This window comes from Archocentrus centrarchus, chromosome 11, assembly GCF_007364275.1.
Source record: "Archocentrus centrarchus isolate MPI-CPG fArcCen1 chromosome 11, fArcCen1, whole genome shotgun sequence".
Taxonomy (NCBI): domain Eukaryota; kingdom Metazoa; phylum Chordata; class Actinopteri; order Cichliformes; family Cichlidae; genus Archocentrus; species Archocentrus centrarchus.
Genome location: NC_044356.1, coordinates 27626632 through 27646627, shown reverse-complemented (window position 1 = coordinate 27646627; position 19996 = coordinate 27626632). Strand labels below are relative to the sequence as shown.

At 40.3% G+C, this 19996-nt stretch overlaps 1 protein-coding gene across 1 annotated transcript in view; it reads left to right on the top strand.

Moving 5' to 3' along the window:
- Positions 1–1436: 1436 nt before the first annotated feature.
- The window catches only part of kcng2 (potassium voltage-gated channel, subfamily G, member 2), a 32165-nt gene continuing 13605 nt past the window's right edge, over positions 1437–19996 (top strand). The window contains exons 1-2 of the mRNA XM_030741327.1: positions 1437–1955; positions 13657–14551. Coding sequence (XP_030597187.1) covers positions 13769–14551 — 783 coding nt within the window. The 5' untranslated portion in view covers positions 1437–1955; positions 13657–13768. The remainder of the gene's footprint in view (positions 1956–13656; positions 14552–19996) is intronic.

Genomic DNA, 19996 nt, shown 5'->3' with positions numbered 1-19996 from the left:
GTGATGAACGGTTATAGCAGCGGGAAAAAAAATCCAATAAATTAATCAAGTAAACCAACAAGACAAATACAGGAGGACGACACAGGAACTGAAGGAGAGCAGACAACAAGCTGACAAAGAATGACAAAGAACATTAGCAGTACTGATGGGACAACAAGTCCATCTAAAATATGGGTCATTCCATCTAAAATCCATCTGGGCATTCTGCTCGACTGTCTCCAATTTGCATTAAAAAAGTTTGGACATATGATGATTGCCCTGAAATTTCAGGTTCATACACCACGTTGCTCCACTTTTAGGCCTTTTTTTTTTTTTGCACACACTGAAATCTGAGGTAACGTTTGAACCCAAATCTCGCAAATACTTAAGTTTTCACTTGTCTTTCTTACCATCAATATAAATCAAGATCTGTAATTTGGGACAGATATCTCAAAAAATGTCTGATTTCATATATATATATATATATATATATATATATATATATATATATATATATATATATATATATATATATATATATACATATATAAATTCCCCTGCAAAGTCCCATATTTGAGCACACACTAATAAAAACATGTAATAATAATATTTTATCTTTTTAAAATGTTTATCTTTTTTATATTATCTTTTTGTTAAGATGTATAAATAATTTTGAGTTTCCATATATTTACACTCTTGTGTAATGATGCTGGCATTTTACTAAAAAAAAAAGGGAACAATTTCATGACTAAAATTCAAAGCCATGTGCTGAGTGATAGTTTGCGCAACTAGCATGCTTTGGCTAAAAACGCCTGTCCTTGATCACATTTTGAGCGGGTGAAAATTGCTCCTATTTAAATCTTTGGCTAGTCATTGCAATAGCACCTTTAACCCTGAGCTGTTAGCCGGCCTTTAACAGATAACCTACAAATGGATTCTTTTGCTGCCATCACCATTGTTTGCTTTGCATCAGTCAGACTCCTGAAATTACCGTCTGCTGTCTCTCATTTCCAGTGCACTCAGCTGAGCTGAGGTTCTGTTGACAGAACGAGCTGACATTAAAGAGGAGCTCCAATTAAGGCAGGCTTTCAGCACCACAAAGCCACACCTACTGGATCAGCTGGGTGTGGCTGCTTCTCAATGGGAAGCCACAGTGCAAATATTTTGCATGCCGAGATTGCATGCCATTCCTTTCAGTTCTCCGCTGGATTGGGAAGCAGTTAATTTCTTCTAAATATATCTCAAACAGCAAAGACGGCAATCAAAGATACACCAAAAAATACACCAAATTATGCCAACAAATCAGCTAAGATCGTAAAAAAAAAAGTTTAATTCTTATTTCACTGATCTTCCTTTTGCTATCAATGTAAACTAAAAGATTCACGTGGAAAGAAAAAGAATTATGAGACTTTAAGCTAATCACATAAGAGTGGGGAGAAAAAGACACCGAACACTCCCCCTGACGCTGTGAAACTGTACTGAAGCAGTCCTGGTTTTCCAGACGCGCAGTTTGTCAGAGCGCAGCGCACCGCGGAGCGCGCAGCTACGGACGCACCTGAACAGACGGAGTGGAGCGCTGTGACCATCAGCGAGCTGGAAACGGCTTCTCACCTGTTCCGAGCCCAACACACACGTACACACGCGCGCTTCTCTGTAACATCTGCCACGTCGCCTCTGATGATGAGAGAGGGACAGTCTGACGGAGTCTTTGCGGGTATGGAGCAATATTTCTACCTGTTTGACGTCTCCGGTGGAGCAGATGATTGATTGTTTTTAGCGCTGGTATTTTTGATCATTTAAACGGTGACTTTGAGAAGCCTTGAAACTCCGGTGCGGGCTGTGTGAGCTCAGTGTTTAATTCTCACTACAATGTCCCAGACCATCTGCGTGGAAAACTTAAAGGCATGCTGCACATTGAGGGGCGCGTTCGTGCGAGCGGGCTGAAACAGATGGACACAAGCCCAGCAACACACCGGGTAAGTGTGACAACTACAAAACATCACATTACAGGTTGTTTTTGTTGCTTTAGCAGAGACAGAATTATCAAATGCGTTTGGCGTCTTAAATATGAAAACAATCAAATATTGACTGAAGTCCTTTTTGAGAGACGCGCTGCCTGTTTGCCTTCTTTTAAACTCCTAAATGTGACAAACTTCCTCCATTTCCCTGTAATATCCCATTGGTTCTCCTATAGGGAGCAGTAAAGTGGCTACAGAGGATAATAGTTTCAATGAATGCGTTCATAATGTCCTCCTAGTATTTTTTTTTTTTACTATTCATTACATTATTATCCCTACAATGTTCCTGAAAGGACTTCCAGAAGTGTCCTTAAGGTGCTTAGTTGCATCTCCTCCTGTTATGCTATGTCACAATTCTTATAGGGAGCACAGGGAGTACTACAGTCTGCTTTCTTTCAGTTAAAGACGTTTTCCTGCATATTAAATCATCACCTTGCTTTTTTTTTTAATGGAGCCTCTTCCCAGCAGCCCTGTACATTAAATCTGATCTAGAGCAGGTTTAATGGGCACCTCCTCCCCTCCTGGTTCAAACCTTTTCTCTCAAGAAGTAGACAATTTGATTTTCCTGTCAATATTTGAGCAATGGAGTTACACCTTGAGCAGAAGAAAGGCTTTAAAAAACAAAAAGAATCCCAATCTTTCTTTCTTGTATGCCTATATAAACATGTCAGTGCCTGCTCCTGCTGGGACCATTAACCTGCTGATGTCCATAAAGGGATGCAAATGTTTCGTTCCCCTGAAATGTAAATTTGCGTGTCAAAGCACACCCCGGCCTTCCTGTGTTGTGGTGAATATGGTTGTCCATTAATAACACGTTGGTTCATCAAGTTTGCCCTGCAAGCAAACAATCCCACAAACTTATTTCTCTCATTAGTCCTCGTCCTCTTCCTGTGTAGCTGAAGGTGAGCTAACAGAAGGAGCCTGCAGATTCTTGGGACACAAGGATGTAGAAAGCTGCTGCTCTGCTTCTGCTCTTTGTGAAGGAACATAATGAGAATATTCTTTGTGCGTAAGTAGGCGGTTTGTTCCTCCTTTTTTTTTTTTTCTTCTCTCTCTCTCTCTGCGTTCCCTAAACTCCATCTCCGTCCTAACAGGCCCACCATCAAATAGATCCTTTCCACTGCAGCAATTTATTCAGCCCATTATCTCCCCCTTCCTATCTCATGCTTCGGGAAATCCACTCCTTTGAATCAGCTGATTGACACTAAGTGTCAGGCTCAAAGTGAAGGTTTAATTTTCAATTAGAAACTGTCACGGCACTTATGAAACTTTTGTGAAAGCGGTAATGATTTAAAATTTGAGAGCATCAAGACTGAAATTGGAGCAACTTTTTAATGAGAAAAAAAAAAACAGGCTTATGAAAATGGCTTTCATTGTAAATAAAACGTACATAAAAGGCATTCAAAAAAGTGTGCAACATTACAGAGGCAGTTTTATGCCTGTTGTGTTGCTGTCAGATGTTTCCTGACAGAGAATACACAGAATAAACCTGCGTATTCAGCACTGATACAACCTACAGTACCTATAACACAAAATGCAGAAACCAGAACACAATGAAAGTGTTGCATTAAAAAATAAATTCAGCGCCTTCTTCTCTGAATTGAATAATAGTTCACTGCAGTTCATTTCACTGGCTGGGTCTGCAGCCTTAAGACTTGTTCAGTGAAAATAAATGGGGCCCGCACATGTTTGGTGTTTGTCTCGAAAGTGACCTAAAAGAGCACCTTCAAATTTGACTTTGCAGGCGGTTCATCAGTTGCACATAATTTGAGCTGAAGAATGGGTGACAGCCGGCTGTAGCAAGCAGCTAGGTCAACCTCATTGTTGTGAGTCAGAAGAGTCAGCTGTGCTTTTTTTTTTTCTCCCTTAAGCCACTGAGGTGTAAGTATCCCTAATCCAAACCCTATGCTTGCACATATGCAATTTTTGGCTTCTGATTGGCAATCAGAAGCCAAAAATAGGGTTTGGCAATCAGGTTTGCCAATCAGGAGGTCCAAAATACTTACAAGGTAATGAAAGAACGGAGCCTTTAATGCTGTACTAATGTAACGGGGGAGATGCCACAAAGCACCTTAAGGGCACTTCTAGAAGTCCCGTCAGTAATACAGGAATAATAATGCAATGAATAGAAAAGTACCACAAGGACATTGTGAATGAATAAATTAAAGCCACTATCATCTGAAGCAATTTTATTTTCCCTTATAAAAGAACCAATATTAATTGGTATTACAGTGAAATGCAGGAAGTTTGCTTTGTTTGCTGTTTTCCAAAAGTCCTTTTTTCTTTTTTCCAAACAAACAGGGTAAGGACTACTCCTCATCATCAACAAAGACTTTGAATTCACAGAGTTAACCTTTGCATTTCTTTTGTGGTGTGTTAATTACTATTGAAGCATTAATGTTGTGTTGCCTAAATATATCTACATGGCTGAAGGAAGCTCATGGGGCGACTGTGGGAGCTATTCATGATCAACAAACTTCCCATGACCTGTTACTCTAATTTATAGACTTCAGCACAAACAAGTCGGTAATAATGAATTAACTGTTTCAAATATTTCAAAGAAAAAATGGTTTCAGTTTGCTTGTTTTGTGTTCTTGAAGTTGAGTGCCTTGAGGTATTACACAAAATAAAACATTTAATGAGGTTCTGAGGTTCAAAAGCCAAACAGTTAATTGAAAAAATAATAGATTAATCATCTAAGTCGACCAGCTCTGTACATTTATTTTTGAACTCTAGTAGGGCAGCTTTGCATTATTTGCAGTTTAAATGTAACCCTTTTTTAATGCTATACTGGACCTTGATGCTGCCCCTCAGTTCATCCACTACCAGAAGATCTGCTAGAAATCATTTCAGTTTCCGTCACTCTCCCTTAAAACCAGCTTTCTTCTGATTGGCTGCCCCTTGCAAACAAAAGACTTGAACAGCAGGTAGGTGGGGCTGTGTGGGGATGCTGCTTTATCACAGGGGACAAAAGAGCAGAAAAAATTGCCTGAAATTGAGTGTTTAGAGAGGTCATAAACCTGAGTGTTTGGGTCACAGAGGATGTCAGTGGGGGAAAAAAATCATGCTGGATATCTGTACTGATATGGACCAGGTAATGTGTAAGGAATGAAAGGATGCCACATCATTTGATGGAAATTAAAATGATCAACTTACAGAGGGCTGAATTCAACGACACCCCAAAAATCAAAGTGAAAAGAGGATGCAGCAGGCTAGTCCATTGTGCCAAAATTTCTTTGCAGCAACAGAAAATGCTGTTCAGTATTTTGTATGACCCCAATGTGCTTGTGTGCATGCCTGACAAAGTCAGGGCATGTTCCTATTGAGACAATGGATGGTGTCCTGGGGGCTGTTCTCCCAGATCTGGAGGAGCTGGACTACCTGTGCAACCTCTGTAGGGTCCAGGTAGTGACACTGACCCTAGCCAAATGCAAAACTAGTGAAAAACAGTCAGAAAAGCTGAGGAGGGAAAAATGTGGCCTCCACCTATCAAATGATTTCTGTTTGGGGGTTGTCTCATTGTTGCCCCTCTAGTGCTCCTGTTGTTAATTTCATTAACATCAAAGCAGCTGAAACTGATTAACAACAACCTCTGCTAAATCAATATCCCAGAGGTTTAATTGACTTGATTCTGTACTCTGATTAAAAAGTGTTCCTTTAATTTTTTGATCAGTGTATAAGGAAGAGTATAATTGATCCAATTTGATGACAATAATCAGTAGTTGCAGCTCCAGTATTTTTCTTTTTTTTTTTTTTTTCTTTTAGCTTCAACATGTACTTTGATCAAACTTAGAGTGAGTGCAGTGTAGGTGGGTCAATGCTGCAAGGCTAATTTCTGCCTTTGCATCTCTTTCCCAATCTTTTCTGCAAAGGCAGAGCTCCAAAATATTCTAATTCAAAATGAACAGCGATGCAAGTGCATTTTTTAAGCTTTCAAAGCAGTGTACATAAATAATAGGCTTTGGGTTACTGAAAGCCAACCCATTTAGCCCATTTATAATTCACACTGTAGAAAGCATCCCATACTGCCAGTTTCAATTATGAACATTAGGTATTGAATCCATAACAAAGCATCTGTTAAGTGAGACAAAACCTGGCTGGACAAAACCATCAGCTTCCATGACTCATAATCTAATAGGTACTCTCTGCTTCTTCCCCTCAGTCGTACATATATGATTATTCTGTGAGAAGCACTCTTTCCGTGATTATTGCTGCTCAAGAGAGAGATTTTGTGGTATTCTAGATTCTGAAATCATTTTCTCTTAGCTGATTGCTGTGCCTACTCTACTGGCAAGAAAGTTAACGGTGCTCGTATTTTTGAGCAGGGCTTTCAGCGGCTAAAAAGTCAGTGAGAGGGTAACTATCAGTGACATTTAGCAGCCAGTCAGGTCAAAGTTCAGTGTCATTCTACATTTGTGTGAACAAAACAGACATCTGCTTCAGACTGAGTGGACGTGGGAAGGCAGATACATCAGCAGTGCAATGATTGCAGATTTATGCAAAGAGTCATGTAAAATGTATTTGCATGAGCAATGGGTGGTAAAAGAGCAGTTCCAAAGTTCGCTGTCATCTTCTGTTATTATTCCCGAGGAGGAAAGGAGAGAAAGGTGAATCTTTTTTTGATGGCACAGATCCAATATTTGAAATACAATCGGGTTTGAAGGTCACGGGCGTGGCAAAAGCCTTCTTTATTAAAAATGAAAGGCTGCCGCTGTAACTTAAGCTGAACTCACACAACCTAATGGTGATGTTGGATGTCCTATTTCATTGAACTAGAAGCACTCTGCTTAAATTTAGAGATTTCTGTTGGATAGTTCAGTCTGCTAAAAGCCTCTAAAGTATAAAAAAAACAAACATACTGTACATCAAAGAAAGAACCAGACTAAGGTTGTGTCCAAATTCATTCATTCATTAGGACTATATAGTGCATATCTGCAAACTGCAAAACCCTGGGACTCACTTAGGTTTATATCTATAAAATATCACTTTAGATTCCAGCCAGCCAGTGTTTTTTCTAATGGTCAACAGGGGCCAACTCCTCTGAATTCATAGAAGTCAATAGTAAAAGGCCCCTTTGCTCCCTTGATCTATTCACTAAGTATATATTTTCCTGATGAGGTTATGCTCCTAAATCAATAGTTTTGAGTCTTACTGAGTACAACATGATGTGTAGTTTATAAATGATAGTCCCATTAGTGTTCAGAGGGCTTCACTTAAGGGTGGGCCTACTTGTCGCTGACATATGAGTAAGTATGCAGTGTCCCTTGGTCAGAGCTACCTGCTTACGACATCTGTTTTCAAAAAGCTAAGATGGCTGCAGCCAAATGTTCAACTCAAAGCTGAACGTCCATATAAATCCATTTTAAATTCCCACAAAGTAATGCAGTAAATACATATTTACTGAGTGTTGACATATTTACTGCACAGTTTATCATATCCATCTATGATGTTTCTGTGCAAGATGGCATACATTGATAATGTCGTGACCATTTGTTGTTCTCTGCATTTAGTGTGGCATTGTGAGCACGACCATAATCAGCTATGAGGTCATCGAGGTCTGGACCTCAGTAAAAAGGTTAAAAAATAAGAAAACAAAACCTTGCTTTCATAGGAATGTAGAATGAAAGTAGCAGGCTGGGGCTGATGATTAAATGCACCTGATTAACTGATCGTGAGCAAGTGTGAGAACCTCTATCAAAGCAGAAATTCTGGCAGTTTGCTGTTCAGGAGCATTGTGTTAGCACAACACCAAGGAGGAAAGACATCAGGAATGACCATAAAGTATTCTTACTGCCTATCAATCTGGGAAGAGTTATGGGGTCATTTCCAAACAATTTGAAGTCCATCACTTTACTCTTAACTCAAGACAGCTGTCAGGCTTCCTAGGAGTGGACATCCCAGCAAATTCACCCCAAGCTCAGACCATGCAGTGCTCAGAGAGAGCGAGAGAAAAAAGGTGCTACATCTCAGACTCTACAGGCCTCAGTTATCAAGTTAAATCTTAAGGTTTATGACAGCATAATTAGAACAAGACCAAACAAGTGTTTGTTTGGAAGGGCTGCCAGGATAAAAAGAATATGCCAGCACAGCTTAGGTTTGCAAAGTTGCATCAACGCAAACTCTTCTGTCCTTTGCAGATGAGAGCAAAATATTTTATGTAATTGGTATCCTCTGTATGCCAAAGTATTCTGGAGTCAAATGTGAGACCACCTGTCCAGCAGCTAAAGCTTGGCTGAAATCATGTCATGCAACAGGACAGTGATCACAACAGCATATCTACAACTGAAGAAGAAAAGAATCCAGATCACAAATCTTGAAATGCTGGGGTGGGATTTTAAGAGAGTTGTGCAGACTCAAAGGCCTGCAAAGCTCTATGGACACAAGTGAAGTTGTTAAGATGACAGCAAAAATTCCACCACAATAAAGAGAGCGAGGCTGATGCAATCACAGAGAAAACGATTTCTTCGAGTTATTGCTGCTAAAGTTGGTTCTAGATGGGTTTTCACACAGTGCCTGTCTGTTTTGGCTTTAATTTTGTTAAATAAATAATGAAACAGTGAAATCTGTTGTGCTTTGTTTTACACCTGAGGATAGATTTAAATTATTTTATAAGTTGCTAAGGAAACTGATTTGAATGCCCTTAATTTTGCAGATACATAAATCAAAGTATTGGACAAAGTAAAAATTTCTCTTGTTATGCTAGTCGAGGCTATGGCTGTGTGCAACAAATTTCACACCAATCCATGGAATAGTTGTTGAGATATTGAAATTAAAAATACCAATAGTCCACCCCATGGTCACACTAGGATGAAAGTTAGGATATCACCACTGTCGTTTGGAAACACTCTGTGGGCACAGTGACTATCTGCACCACACTCTGCCAGTCCATGCAGAAGACATTGATATATTTCTTTGGTGCCAGAGATTAAAGTCAGGGCATCACCAAAGTAGAAAAAAAAAATCAATCCTGGAGGAAATGTTAAGATAGTAATTAAGTCCTTCTATGGAGCGTGAATATATGAACACAATGTCACAACATTCAAGGAAAATATTTTTTCATTTATTTCAGTCTGGACCAAAGTGGAGGACTTTGGTGTTAGCCTGGCTTAAATCAACTTTGGAACTTTTATGACACACACTGCTTAATCTTCATAACCCAAAAAAGTTAGGAGTCGCTACACTGGATCAATTTTGATAAATTTTAATCTTCTTTTTCCAATAAATGAATGAATAACTGCATATATCACTTTTGTGGAAACGTGAGCATGTAACTTAGATTGGACATTCAGTTCATTTTCTGTACTTCCTCATCTAGTTGTGTCTCAAACATCTAAAACAGATGCCTACGCTGCCTTAATCCACCCAAGAAACAAGGTTTATTTTTTTCTTTTTGTGCCTAATTAGACTGCTTCTTGGCAGCACCACTTACAGCTTTTCATTCTTCAAATGAAGGCAGTATAAAGAGAAGAAAACCTGTAGTGAAAAACTAAACTGGATGTGCACAGGGTCATTCTAACAGAACAGCTATCCTTAACAGAGGACTCTGCACTGCTCAACAAGCTTACTTTCCTACAATCAGAGCTGATCACAAGAACAACCCACACACTTTTCTCTATCAGCCGCCTTCTTACCCTAAAGCTAAACCTACTTAACCTCACTCCAAGATGTAAGGATTCTGCAGTCTTTATCAGAGATATCATAAATAACATCAGACAGGGTACAAAAATGTATTTTGTGTACATGCTATGAGGAGATGCTCTGCTCGTCTCTATAGTGATGAAATATAATTTCAAATGTCAACAAAGCTCAGCTGTGAAATGTGTGGACCCTTTGGTCTTGAGTAATTTAAAGTCTGTCTCACAGATCATAAAAAAGTCAAATATGAATGTGATGCTTTTCTTTGAGAACCTGGAATCTGCTCTCATTGATGTACTGAAACAACACTTGTAAAAGTAGTTGTAAATGATCTTAGAGTGAATTTGTGAACTTTTAAACTAGAGCCCAATAGATACAAGATTTTAAGAGTGATACCGATACCAATATTTGGTGATTTACAACATTGATATATATTTGCCATTATTTTTTCTCTCAGACACACTAAACAGCAAGATTTGCTGTATTTAGTTATTTATGAGCGCTTACTAAAATTATCTTGTTTTATTGTCACAACAACTCATGGATAACTTGTTTACGGTCTGCTCATCACAGCTGGTTGTTATAAATGCTGATACCAATATATGAGCAAATAGTTAATGTCGAATCAATATATTGGCAGAACCAATGTAATAGGGAGGGAGGCCTAACTTTAACTGCATAAATGCCACGTGTACCTATAGGGTGTGTGGGGTCAGTAAAGTTAGTCAGATTTACCTGTGAGCATCATTGCTGATTCCTCGATGGCTTATGATGGATTGATTAGCACTTGCATAATTAGCTGGCCATTACTGACGTTTTGAAGTAAAATACCATATCTTTGATTTTTTTTTATGTAATGGGAGGGAGACTCATCACATTCATCAAAAAAGTGAACATCAAAACACTTCGTTAATGAGGACTAAACATAACCCAGTGTAGTCATCTGGCCAAACCCTTGCTGTGAATGCTTTAATCTTGCATTTATTTGGCTAGAAATGTAAGATTTCCATGGCTAAATAAGCCTTATTTGACATGTTATTCCTTCGTGGTTTGCCGTCTTCCTATATAGCTTGAATTTATTCTCTCAGTGCTTCTGTAGGCACCCCGGGGTGCAGTGTCATGCTCAATAAACTGCTCCTGTCAGAACCGCGTTTTTGAGTTGCTGTAGAGGTGACGCTCTCTGAACCCCTCCCTGGGAGAAAACGACCTGTTTCAGAATGATTGGCCCCACAAATAGAAGAGGAAACTCTGAGGATAGCTGGAGGGGTCCCACTCTTAATTTGCTGCGATGATATTCCAAGTCTCCCTGCATGAGCTCCACTGCCTCGGGTCCAGTCCAGTCATCCTCAGTGAGCAAAGGATCACAGGCCTTTGCTATACTTATCTGGATTGTGTATCCAGATACCCGTGTTAAATAAAGCAAAGGGTTTTAAACTGAACACAACTTTTCAAATATGTACTTAGAATCAGGACTTTCAGTGGATGAAGAAAGATGTGCACACAAGATAACACGTTTCTCTGTGTGATCAGCGAGTGATGACACAAGTCTGATTCAGCAACAACAGCAGGGATTCAGGCATCACTCCAAAACCCCATCCAAAATGTGTAAAAGCAAGACTTTTTGCTTTATCATTACTGATTCTTAGTTAACTTGCCTTTTTTTTTTTTAATGAAAGTTTTACACATGAAAAGGGAATGCGTCCTCTACAGAAGTATGACCACAGTGGAAAAACTAACTATTATCAATGTGTGATATGACTGTTAACAATAACATGGCTGTCATTGAGTTCTGTTCTGGGTCTTTTTGATGCTTAATGTGCTTATTTAGCCACTCCTTTGTTGTCTTGATGGTAAGTTTTGGGTCATTGTCATGTTGGAAAATCCATCCACGACCCATCTTCAGTGTTCTGGCTAAGGAAAGGAGGCTCTCGTCCAAGAGTTTACAGTACGTGGCCCCGTCCATTGGCCCCTCAGTGTGGTGAAGTTGTCCTGTACCCTTAGCAGACAAACAGCGTGATGTTTCCACCTCCATGCTTGACTGTGGGGTTGGTGTTCTTTGGGTCATACTCAGCATTTCTCTTCCTCCAATCATGGTGAGTCGAGTTGATGCCAAAGAGCTCGAGTTTGGTTTCCTCCGACCACAGCACTTTCTTCCAAGCCTCCTCTGAATTGTTTAGATGTTCACTGAAAACTTAAGACGGGATTGTACATGTGCGATCTTGAGCAGGGGGACCTTGCGGGCACTGCGTAGTGTGTTGCCAGTGGTGTTCTTGGTAACTGTAATCCCAAATGCCTTCAGATCATTAAAAGCTCCTCCCATATAGTTTTGGGCTGATCCACCACCTTTCACATAATCATCCTCACCCTGTGAGGCAGGATCTTCCATGGAGCTACAGCCTGAGAGCGATCGATGGTGATTTTATATTTCTTCCATTTCTGAGTAATCACACTAACAGTTGTCACCTTCTCACCGAGCTTCTTGCTGATGGTCTTGTAGCCATTCCAGCCTTGTGCAGGTCTACAATCTTGTCCCTGACATCCTGTGACAGCTCTTTGGTCTTGCTCATTGTGGTGGAGAGATTGGAATGGAAGAAACTGATTCTGCCAGGTGTGCTTTATACACATAACGAGTTGAGATCAGGAGTATCTGTAATTGATTGATTAAATTGGTGGGAGACAGAATTCTGACTGGGTTTTTGGGGATCAAATACTTTTTCATTCAGTGACATGCAAATCAATTTATAATTATGTAATGTGTTTGTTCTGGATGTTTGGTTGACATTCTGTCTCTCCCCATTAAAATTAAGCTACCCTGTAAATAGAGACGGTTCATTTCTTTGTAAGTAAGCACACTTACAAATTCAGCAAGGGATCAAATAATTATTATGCCTCTCTGAATTGTCTCTGGTGACTGCCTTTACTCTCACATCTGAAATATACATGGCTGGACTGATGATATTCCAAGTTAAGATGAAGTCACAATTAAGGCCAGAGGGCAGCTTGAACAAAGGCTACTATGTTACTATGAAGCAGCATCTGACCACATCAGAAATGTTTATAGTTGTTTTGAATATGAAAAATATTTGGTTGTAGAAGTTTTATAATGCCAGCAAGTCTTCTCAGGACTGGGAACTTACCAAAGAACTCATGGTTCCCTAGGCACTGTATCTTCCTCTCTTGCTCAATGGTTAGGTCCAGGTTCAAACCAAGGCTGGATCTTCTGTGTGGAATTTGCAGTGTCTCTTCATGATTGTGTGGATTTTCTCTAGGAGCTCTTTTTGGAAACATACTCAGTTACAGAGTTTCATTTCCTGGGTTAAAAAAAAAAAAAAAAAAAAGACCCACAAATAGGTAAATTAGTTTGCTAATGCTTCTAAAGTGGGTCATCTTCTATTATGTCATTTGTGGGCAGGATAGTAGAAAAGAGGTAGACATGGTAGCATCTCTTCCTCCTGTGTTGGGTTTAGGTTGAAGCAGCAGCCTGTTGTGGTAGTAAAATAGTTTCCCTGGAACTTTATTTGGCTCATGCACGTAACAATGAAAAAACAAACTGTTCCCCTACATGCATTCATCTACCAGCTTTTCTATGCAATCACTTACAATAAGCAATGCTATAAGCAAGAATTAAGCAATAAGTAACATTACTTCTGTAATCCTCCTTTTTTTCCTTCTGTTCGCATGCTAGTGAATCCACTATATTCTGACTACTGTGCATCATACATTCAAAAAAGAGTACTCTTTGAGCACCTAATACCACTGAATAAACACCTAATATGCTTCATTAGCTTCCTGCATCTTTGTTTCTACAGCTCGTCATTCACCTTTGTGAGTAAATCTACTAGCTGCAGCTATTTCCATTCAAATCAGTGCTGTATGCAAAAAAGTGATGAAAGTGAGAAGAATGAAATCAAAGTTTAAAACCCTCCTTCTGTCTCACCTTCACAAACCTGGCTAACTGCTTTGCAATGCTCATGAGTGTAAAATGCATGCTGTAACTGAAGAATTTGTCTTTCCTGTCATACAGAGACGTGCTGTGCTGTTGAATGGGTGACGAGCTCCGAATCACGTCACGAACCCCGTGAAACCCCTTCCCACCGCATTGTGCAGGACAGGGTCCCCCCAGGAGAGTTGCAGGGATGTACCAGGAGGTGGCCTTCCTGGCAGGGAGCACTGACCACCAGTTCACCACATTCAAATTTAACCGCGTAGAGAACCCGCAAGAGGTCTCATCCAAGAAGGGTTTGTTCTATAAACGTGCCCAACTCCTGCTTCAGCCTCAGTCCCACCAGCAGGATGGAGGTGAGATTGGCCTGGCTGATGGGGCAGCCATCATCAATGTGGGGGGCATTAAGTACCACATCCCCTGGTCCACGCTCGATGAGTTCCCTCTGACACGACTGGGCAAGCTACGCACTTGTAGCAATGAAGCCGAGATCATGGATGTGTGCGATGATTATGACGGCAGCTGCAATGAGTATTTTTTTGACCGAAACCCGTCTGCTTTCCGCATCATTGTGACTTTCTTGGCAGCTGGAAAGCTGAGGCTTCTGAGGGAGATGTGTGCCCTGTCCTTTCAGGAGGAGCTGCTGTACTGGGGGGTGGAGGAGAACAACCTGGACTGGTGCTGCCTCAGGAAGCTGCGATTAAGGCAGGAGGAGTACAAGGAGCAGCAGAGGCTTGAGGAGGAGGAGGTTGAGCTCAACACGGTACAGTCCTGCGAGGAGAGCCAACAGCCTCTGGGAGGACCTGAAGAGAGCTTTTCAGGAGGCTGCATGCGGAGGCTTAGGGATATGGTGGAGAACCCCCACTCGGGCCTGCCGGGGAAGATCTTCGCCTGTCTCTCAGTCTTATTTGTAGCCATCACTGCTGTGACGCTGTGTGTCAGCACCATGCCTGACCTCAGAGAGGAGGAAGAGAGAGTGAGTTCTCTTCAGAAATAACTTTTTTCTTATAGCTTTTCAAATCCAGAGATTTAAATGGAAATATTAAAAAATTCCAAACCGATTTCTGGTTCCTCATATATGGCTTCCAAAATCAAGCCTTTTGAGTTATTGCTTTATTTATTCAGCAAAAACTGCAGCTCTAGGCACTAAAATTATTTAGAAAACACGATGAAATGCAAAGGTAGCATCTCTGAATTTTAGAAGATAAGACGGGATTTACTCACCAATTTCACACAAACAGGCAGTAGTCATGAATTCGGGGTCCCACAGAGGGCTATTGTCAGAGATTTCCTATGTTGAACAAATAGTTATAGCTTTACACACCATACAATCTGTAAGTCTGAAGGGAAGGGAATCCTGTCCTAGGATTTCTTTTTGTTTCAGTGCAGCCTCAGGCTGTATGTGCTGTACAGCTGCTACAGTAAAATTCAGATTATGTTGATGCAGCAGCCCACATACCGAGTCTTTCTGAGCTTTATTCTAAATCTTCGTGACATAGACAGAGACGAAGGCTCAGGGACAACGAGGCTTCCTCTCCCCTCACTTGAATACCAGATTTTTGTGAGGCTCCCCTCACAGTTTCTGCATATGTTATTTCATAGCAACACATGATCCATCATGTATGGGATACGTGACAGCAAGCACCTCGTGAGGATGATAGCAAGGCTATGTGTTCACACATCTTTAAAAGAATAATTGGATTTCAGTTTTGTATTTGCAAAATCCCACAGATAGTCTCACCATGTGGTTGATTTTACTTGACCTGCTTTTGAAAATGAATATGAATTAAGCTCATTATTGTTATATAACACCATGACATGCTAATCTGTACAGTTGGTAGCTGTTTACTGAAACATTATCCAGACCAAATGACCGGTAAACACAGTGTGAGCTTTAAATGTCTAACCAGCAATTTCTCTTCTGCCAGCACTTCTATCCACAAAAGTACAGAAAAAAGCAGGTCTTGACTACTAGCTATAGTAACTCAATGAAATCTCACATTTAACATTTCTTTTATCCGTCCTTGTAAAAAATAAAAAGAAGCATGTGCAGTATTTTGGAAGAGGAAATCTGAATGTCTGTGATTTGCAAGCACAGAAAAAAAAAATGCTGAAGAAACTGCAGAAATTTGCATCATTGTTTCATCTCGGTTTCATGGACATCCATAAATGTTACCATAACTTAGCACTGACATGTATGAACAGCTTTAATGCCTCACTCAGTACTTTTAATAGCTGGTAAAAGTGCCCTTACTCAACATCCTTTAATGACTTTAAACTTTTTTTTAAACTGATCTACATTTCAGTTTAGTCTTCAAATTGCTGGCCTTGATTCAGGCAGTTTGACTTGCCAGCTGGCACTCAGGGCTCACTTTCACTGTGTTGTATGTTCAGTGAACCAATCACTAAATATGCAGCGTTCCCTTGCAGTGAATCACAGCTACAGCAGCACTTGGGGCTGTACTTTCCTCTCGTATGGGCACAGCAAACATTTTAAGGATGTTTACATCTCTTAAAACAATGTTTGCGTAACTTGGTATGCATAGGCATAAGGCTATTAATTACCTTGTGCTACATATAATTAGCTTGGAGAAAAGAATAGCCTCCAAATGTTCTTTGAAAGAATGGCTACTCAAACACCATCCTCTCCATCCAAAGCCTGTTTCTATGGTTCTGCTTGTGTATGTATTTCATTAAAGTAGGCACAGGCTTGACTGGTACTGTACTAGTATGAATTCATGGGTCCAAACCTCATGATTGTCAAAGAAAATGATGAGCATGGTCTTCATTTTGCTGCTGACGCCTTCCTCAATCTTGGCCACTGCTCTTCCACTGTGTAGACTGATGTTTGGTTTCAGGATCATAGCTACACATCCAACCACTGACAGCGCTGGACCTGAAGGTCGGGTCATCCTAGGGAATGACTCGACCTTCAGGAGATACAACAAGATGCATGTTCAAAATTGATTTCCTGAACTGGCTTTGTGGAGCATTTTAAAGGTCTCAGTCGCAGATTCCTCCAGTTTCAAAGAGAATTTGAGGTTTGCTTTCTGCTCAAGTTTGAGGTCAGTGGTGACAGACAAATGTGCCCTCTGGTCCTGATGTGAAATCACCGCATCCTGAATCCTGTCTCGTGACTGTTCCTGCCACCACCTGTTGCAAGCACATGTCCATGCTATGCTCCTTTCATACAGTACAAAAAAATTCTCATAACTTTTTGTCACACCTTGAATATTATACAGTACTGTGCAAAGTGGTCTTGAGCAATAGTTCTCCAGGCTTTCTGAAGGTCTTTCAAAGTTTTTCTTTGGACACTGGCTGCATTTTCACATTGTTAATTAAGCCATTAAGCTCTGACCTATGAATCATTCAAACATAGAAAATACATCTAACTCAAGGGATGAACCAGACAACTTGGCAAAGAACCAATTTTAAATCACATCTTTAGGTGCTTTGTTACTAGCAGCCTGTTTCCAAAACATGCAATTTGTTCCCACTTCTTTAGTTAAATCTACTAATATTTTTGCATTAAGGTGATTCCCAATCAGCTTGACATAGTTCTGCACAGTATGCAGTGTATCCTTTCAATATAGACTTTACAAGAATATAATTTTACAAAAATAGTTATACACAATATTATTAAAACATTTGAAGCAGACATAGGAAAAATAACCAGAGAAAAATAAACAGAAAAAAAATTAGATTAGAGGTTAAAAATGCATAAATGCACTGAAACAAATTGAAAAACTTTAAATGAAATATAACAAGAGTCAAAATAAGAATTACAACTGATCCCAAAAATCAACTTAACAATAGTTCTTCATTCAAGCCTTTAGGGCTTTCTTTATGTAGTCCATAAATCCAATATGCTGCCTTTAGTAACAATAATCTATGTCGATCACCACCTCTTTCAGGAGTGTGTATCACTTCTATGCATTGGAACTTAAGGAAACTTGTATGATGCCCACCTGCATTAAAATGTCTAACCACTGAGCACAAAGCAACATAATACACCTATGCTAGCCCACAACAAACACACCACAAACCTGCTTCTACAAGAAATCCTGGTTTTGATTTTAAACTGCCTGCCAGTGTGGGGGGGTGCGCAAAAGCATCACCTTCGATCGTAGCACCACAATGGTCACAGTTTAGATGTGGGAATTTGCCACCTGTTAAACTGGATAAGAACAATAAAGAAGGCTGAAGAGATGTATGCCAATCAGCCCTGACTAATGGATCTCTCAGGTTTTCATTACATTTGTTTGATATCCTTAAACAAGGGACCTATGGAAGGGTCACCAGATAAATCATGCCAGTGTTTATTAATAATTCTTTGGATAAAGGAAAAAATATGGTGGAAAACATCATTTTTACATCCCTTTTTGAGGAATGTTTAGGGGGTCAGTAAGTGACTCTTCTCCAGGTTTTTAACTCCATCCAAAATATCTTCAAGTGTCCTATAGCTAAAGTCCCCATCTCTGAAGCGTAACACGTATCTTGTGTTCCCCAAATTATAGACTTATTCCTCTAATGGCAGGATACCCCAGAGAAGATGTATGATGATTACAAATTGACAGCAAATACTGTATGTTCAAAATAACAGCAAGCTTGAGCCTGTGAGGTGGAAATTTTGAAACAATATGACGATGCTCATGACTTACAGTCTCTGGGCTCTAATTAGGTCTAAAAGGGAAAGCAGATCGCATCCACTTGTTGCTGCATTTAGCTTTCATCTCGCAGGAAGAAAAGCATTGCTACCCCAGGCTCTTTTTCCAGCTAACTAGACATGTTGTCACAGTCTATGACAAGTGGAGCAAAAAAGCATATTAAAGCTGACGACGTCTCCCTCCAGTTCCTTTTCATGTCCGCCTTTGAGTGAGAGACTTTGAGATCAGGCTGTGGAGAGGCTTTGTGTGTCACACTAATTCACCTCTTGAACGATGTCAAAAGACCACAGTATGATTACAGAAGAGCCATGTGGCACGGCAGGGTGTGTTTGTATTTTGTATGTAAGCTTCAAAGGGAAAATCGACCGGAAAACAGAGCAGGTGAAAGCTGACTGGAGGTCATCTTAAATGGTGTCTCACTTTATCTCCAGTGTTCATCCGTGATTCTAAATCATTCTGCTGTTCTATTATTTAATTATTTGAATCAGGACAGGGCTGATCAAGGTTACACTATGTTTCTGGACAGCTGAAAGTTGTGTTATTGTGGCACTAATTAAACAACCAGGGCTTTCCTCTTGCTTCACCACGTGAATTGTGGTGGTGGTTCATTAGGAGTGCGGCCCTGATTTGAACCGGCTCTATAGGAGACAGCCCCCAGACCCAGAGTTTTACGCTATAATGAGATGGCTGTGCCCTTCTTGGCAAACCTACCATGTCAAAATGATGCAAACCACAGTGTAACACCCCCCCCCCCCCCCCCCCCCCAAAAAAAAAACAAGTATTTTTAACTCCCAGAAGCTAGAGACAGAAAATTAAAATGTACCTAAGAGTCTATTAATTCATAGTGACAGCTTTCTAAAACTCTGTTCTAAAACTATTAAGAGCACACTTTTGTTTGGAATTTCTGGTTAGGAATGTAAATTGGGCAGTGTGCACATGCTCATAAATTAAAAATGAGATGAAGAAAAGTTTCTCTCTCAGTGGTGCATAAAAAAATATAGGTGTGATCGAGCTGTTATGTTCCCAGCAGTCGTGGTGTGCACCATGCTGTCAGATATAATTGGCAGAAGAGAGTCTCCTTTTCTCACGCCAGTGTTTGTAGAAGAAGTTTGGTCTGGAAAACTGATCAGCCACAACATTAAAACTGCTGACAGGTGAAATGATTAACACTGATGCACCATTCAGTGCGCTGCTATGCCAGGTCCTGGAATATTCATGTGGATAGTATTTTGAGATGGTGTGCAGTGACTTTTACATAAAACATCACCAAACAATCTTAATGAGTGGCTGAGCTGTTTAACACGCCAATGGGACCAGTGGATTCTGTGCTGCTAGTCTTTTCTGTGCTGACACTGCCTGGACACTCACCTTTCTTCATACATTTTTGTCTATTCTTCATTGGAAAGTGGCACTAAATGTTTAAAAATTATAGATGAAGAATAACCATCTATCTTCTCCTACTCATCTGATTGAGGGTTGGAGGGGGAAGTCTATCCCAGCTACCAAGGGATGAGAGGCGGGGCACACCCTGGACAGGTTGCCAGCCTGTCTCTAAGTGGGCTAACACACAGAAAGAGACAACCATTTACATTCACACCTACAGCCCCATGCATATCTTTGGACTGTGGGAGGAAGCCGGGAGTGCATGGAGGATGCAAATTCCATGCAGTAAGATTTGAACCCAGGACCTTCTTGCGGTGAGGCAACAGTGCTAACCACCCCACCTCTTCCTTTAATGCTTAATCTGCATCAGG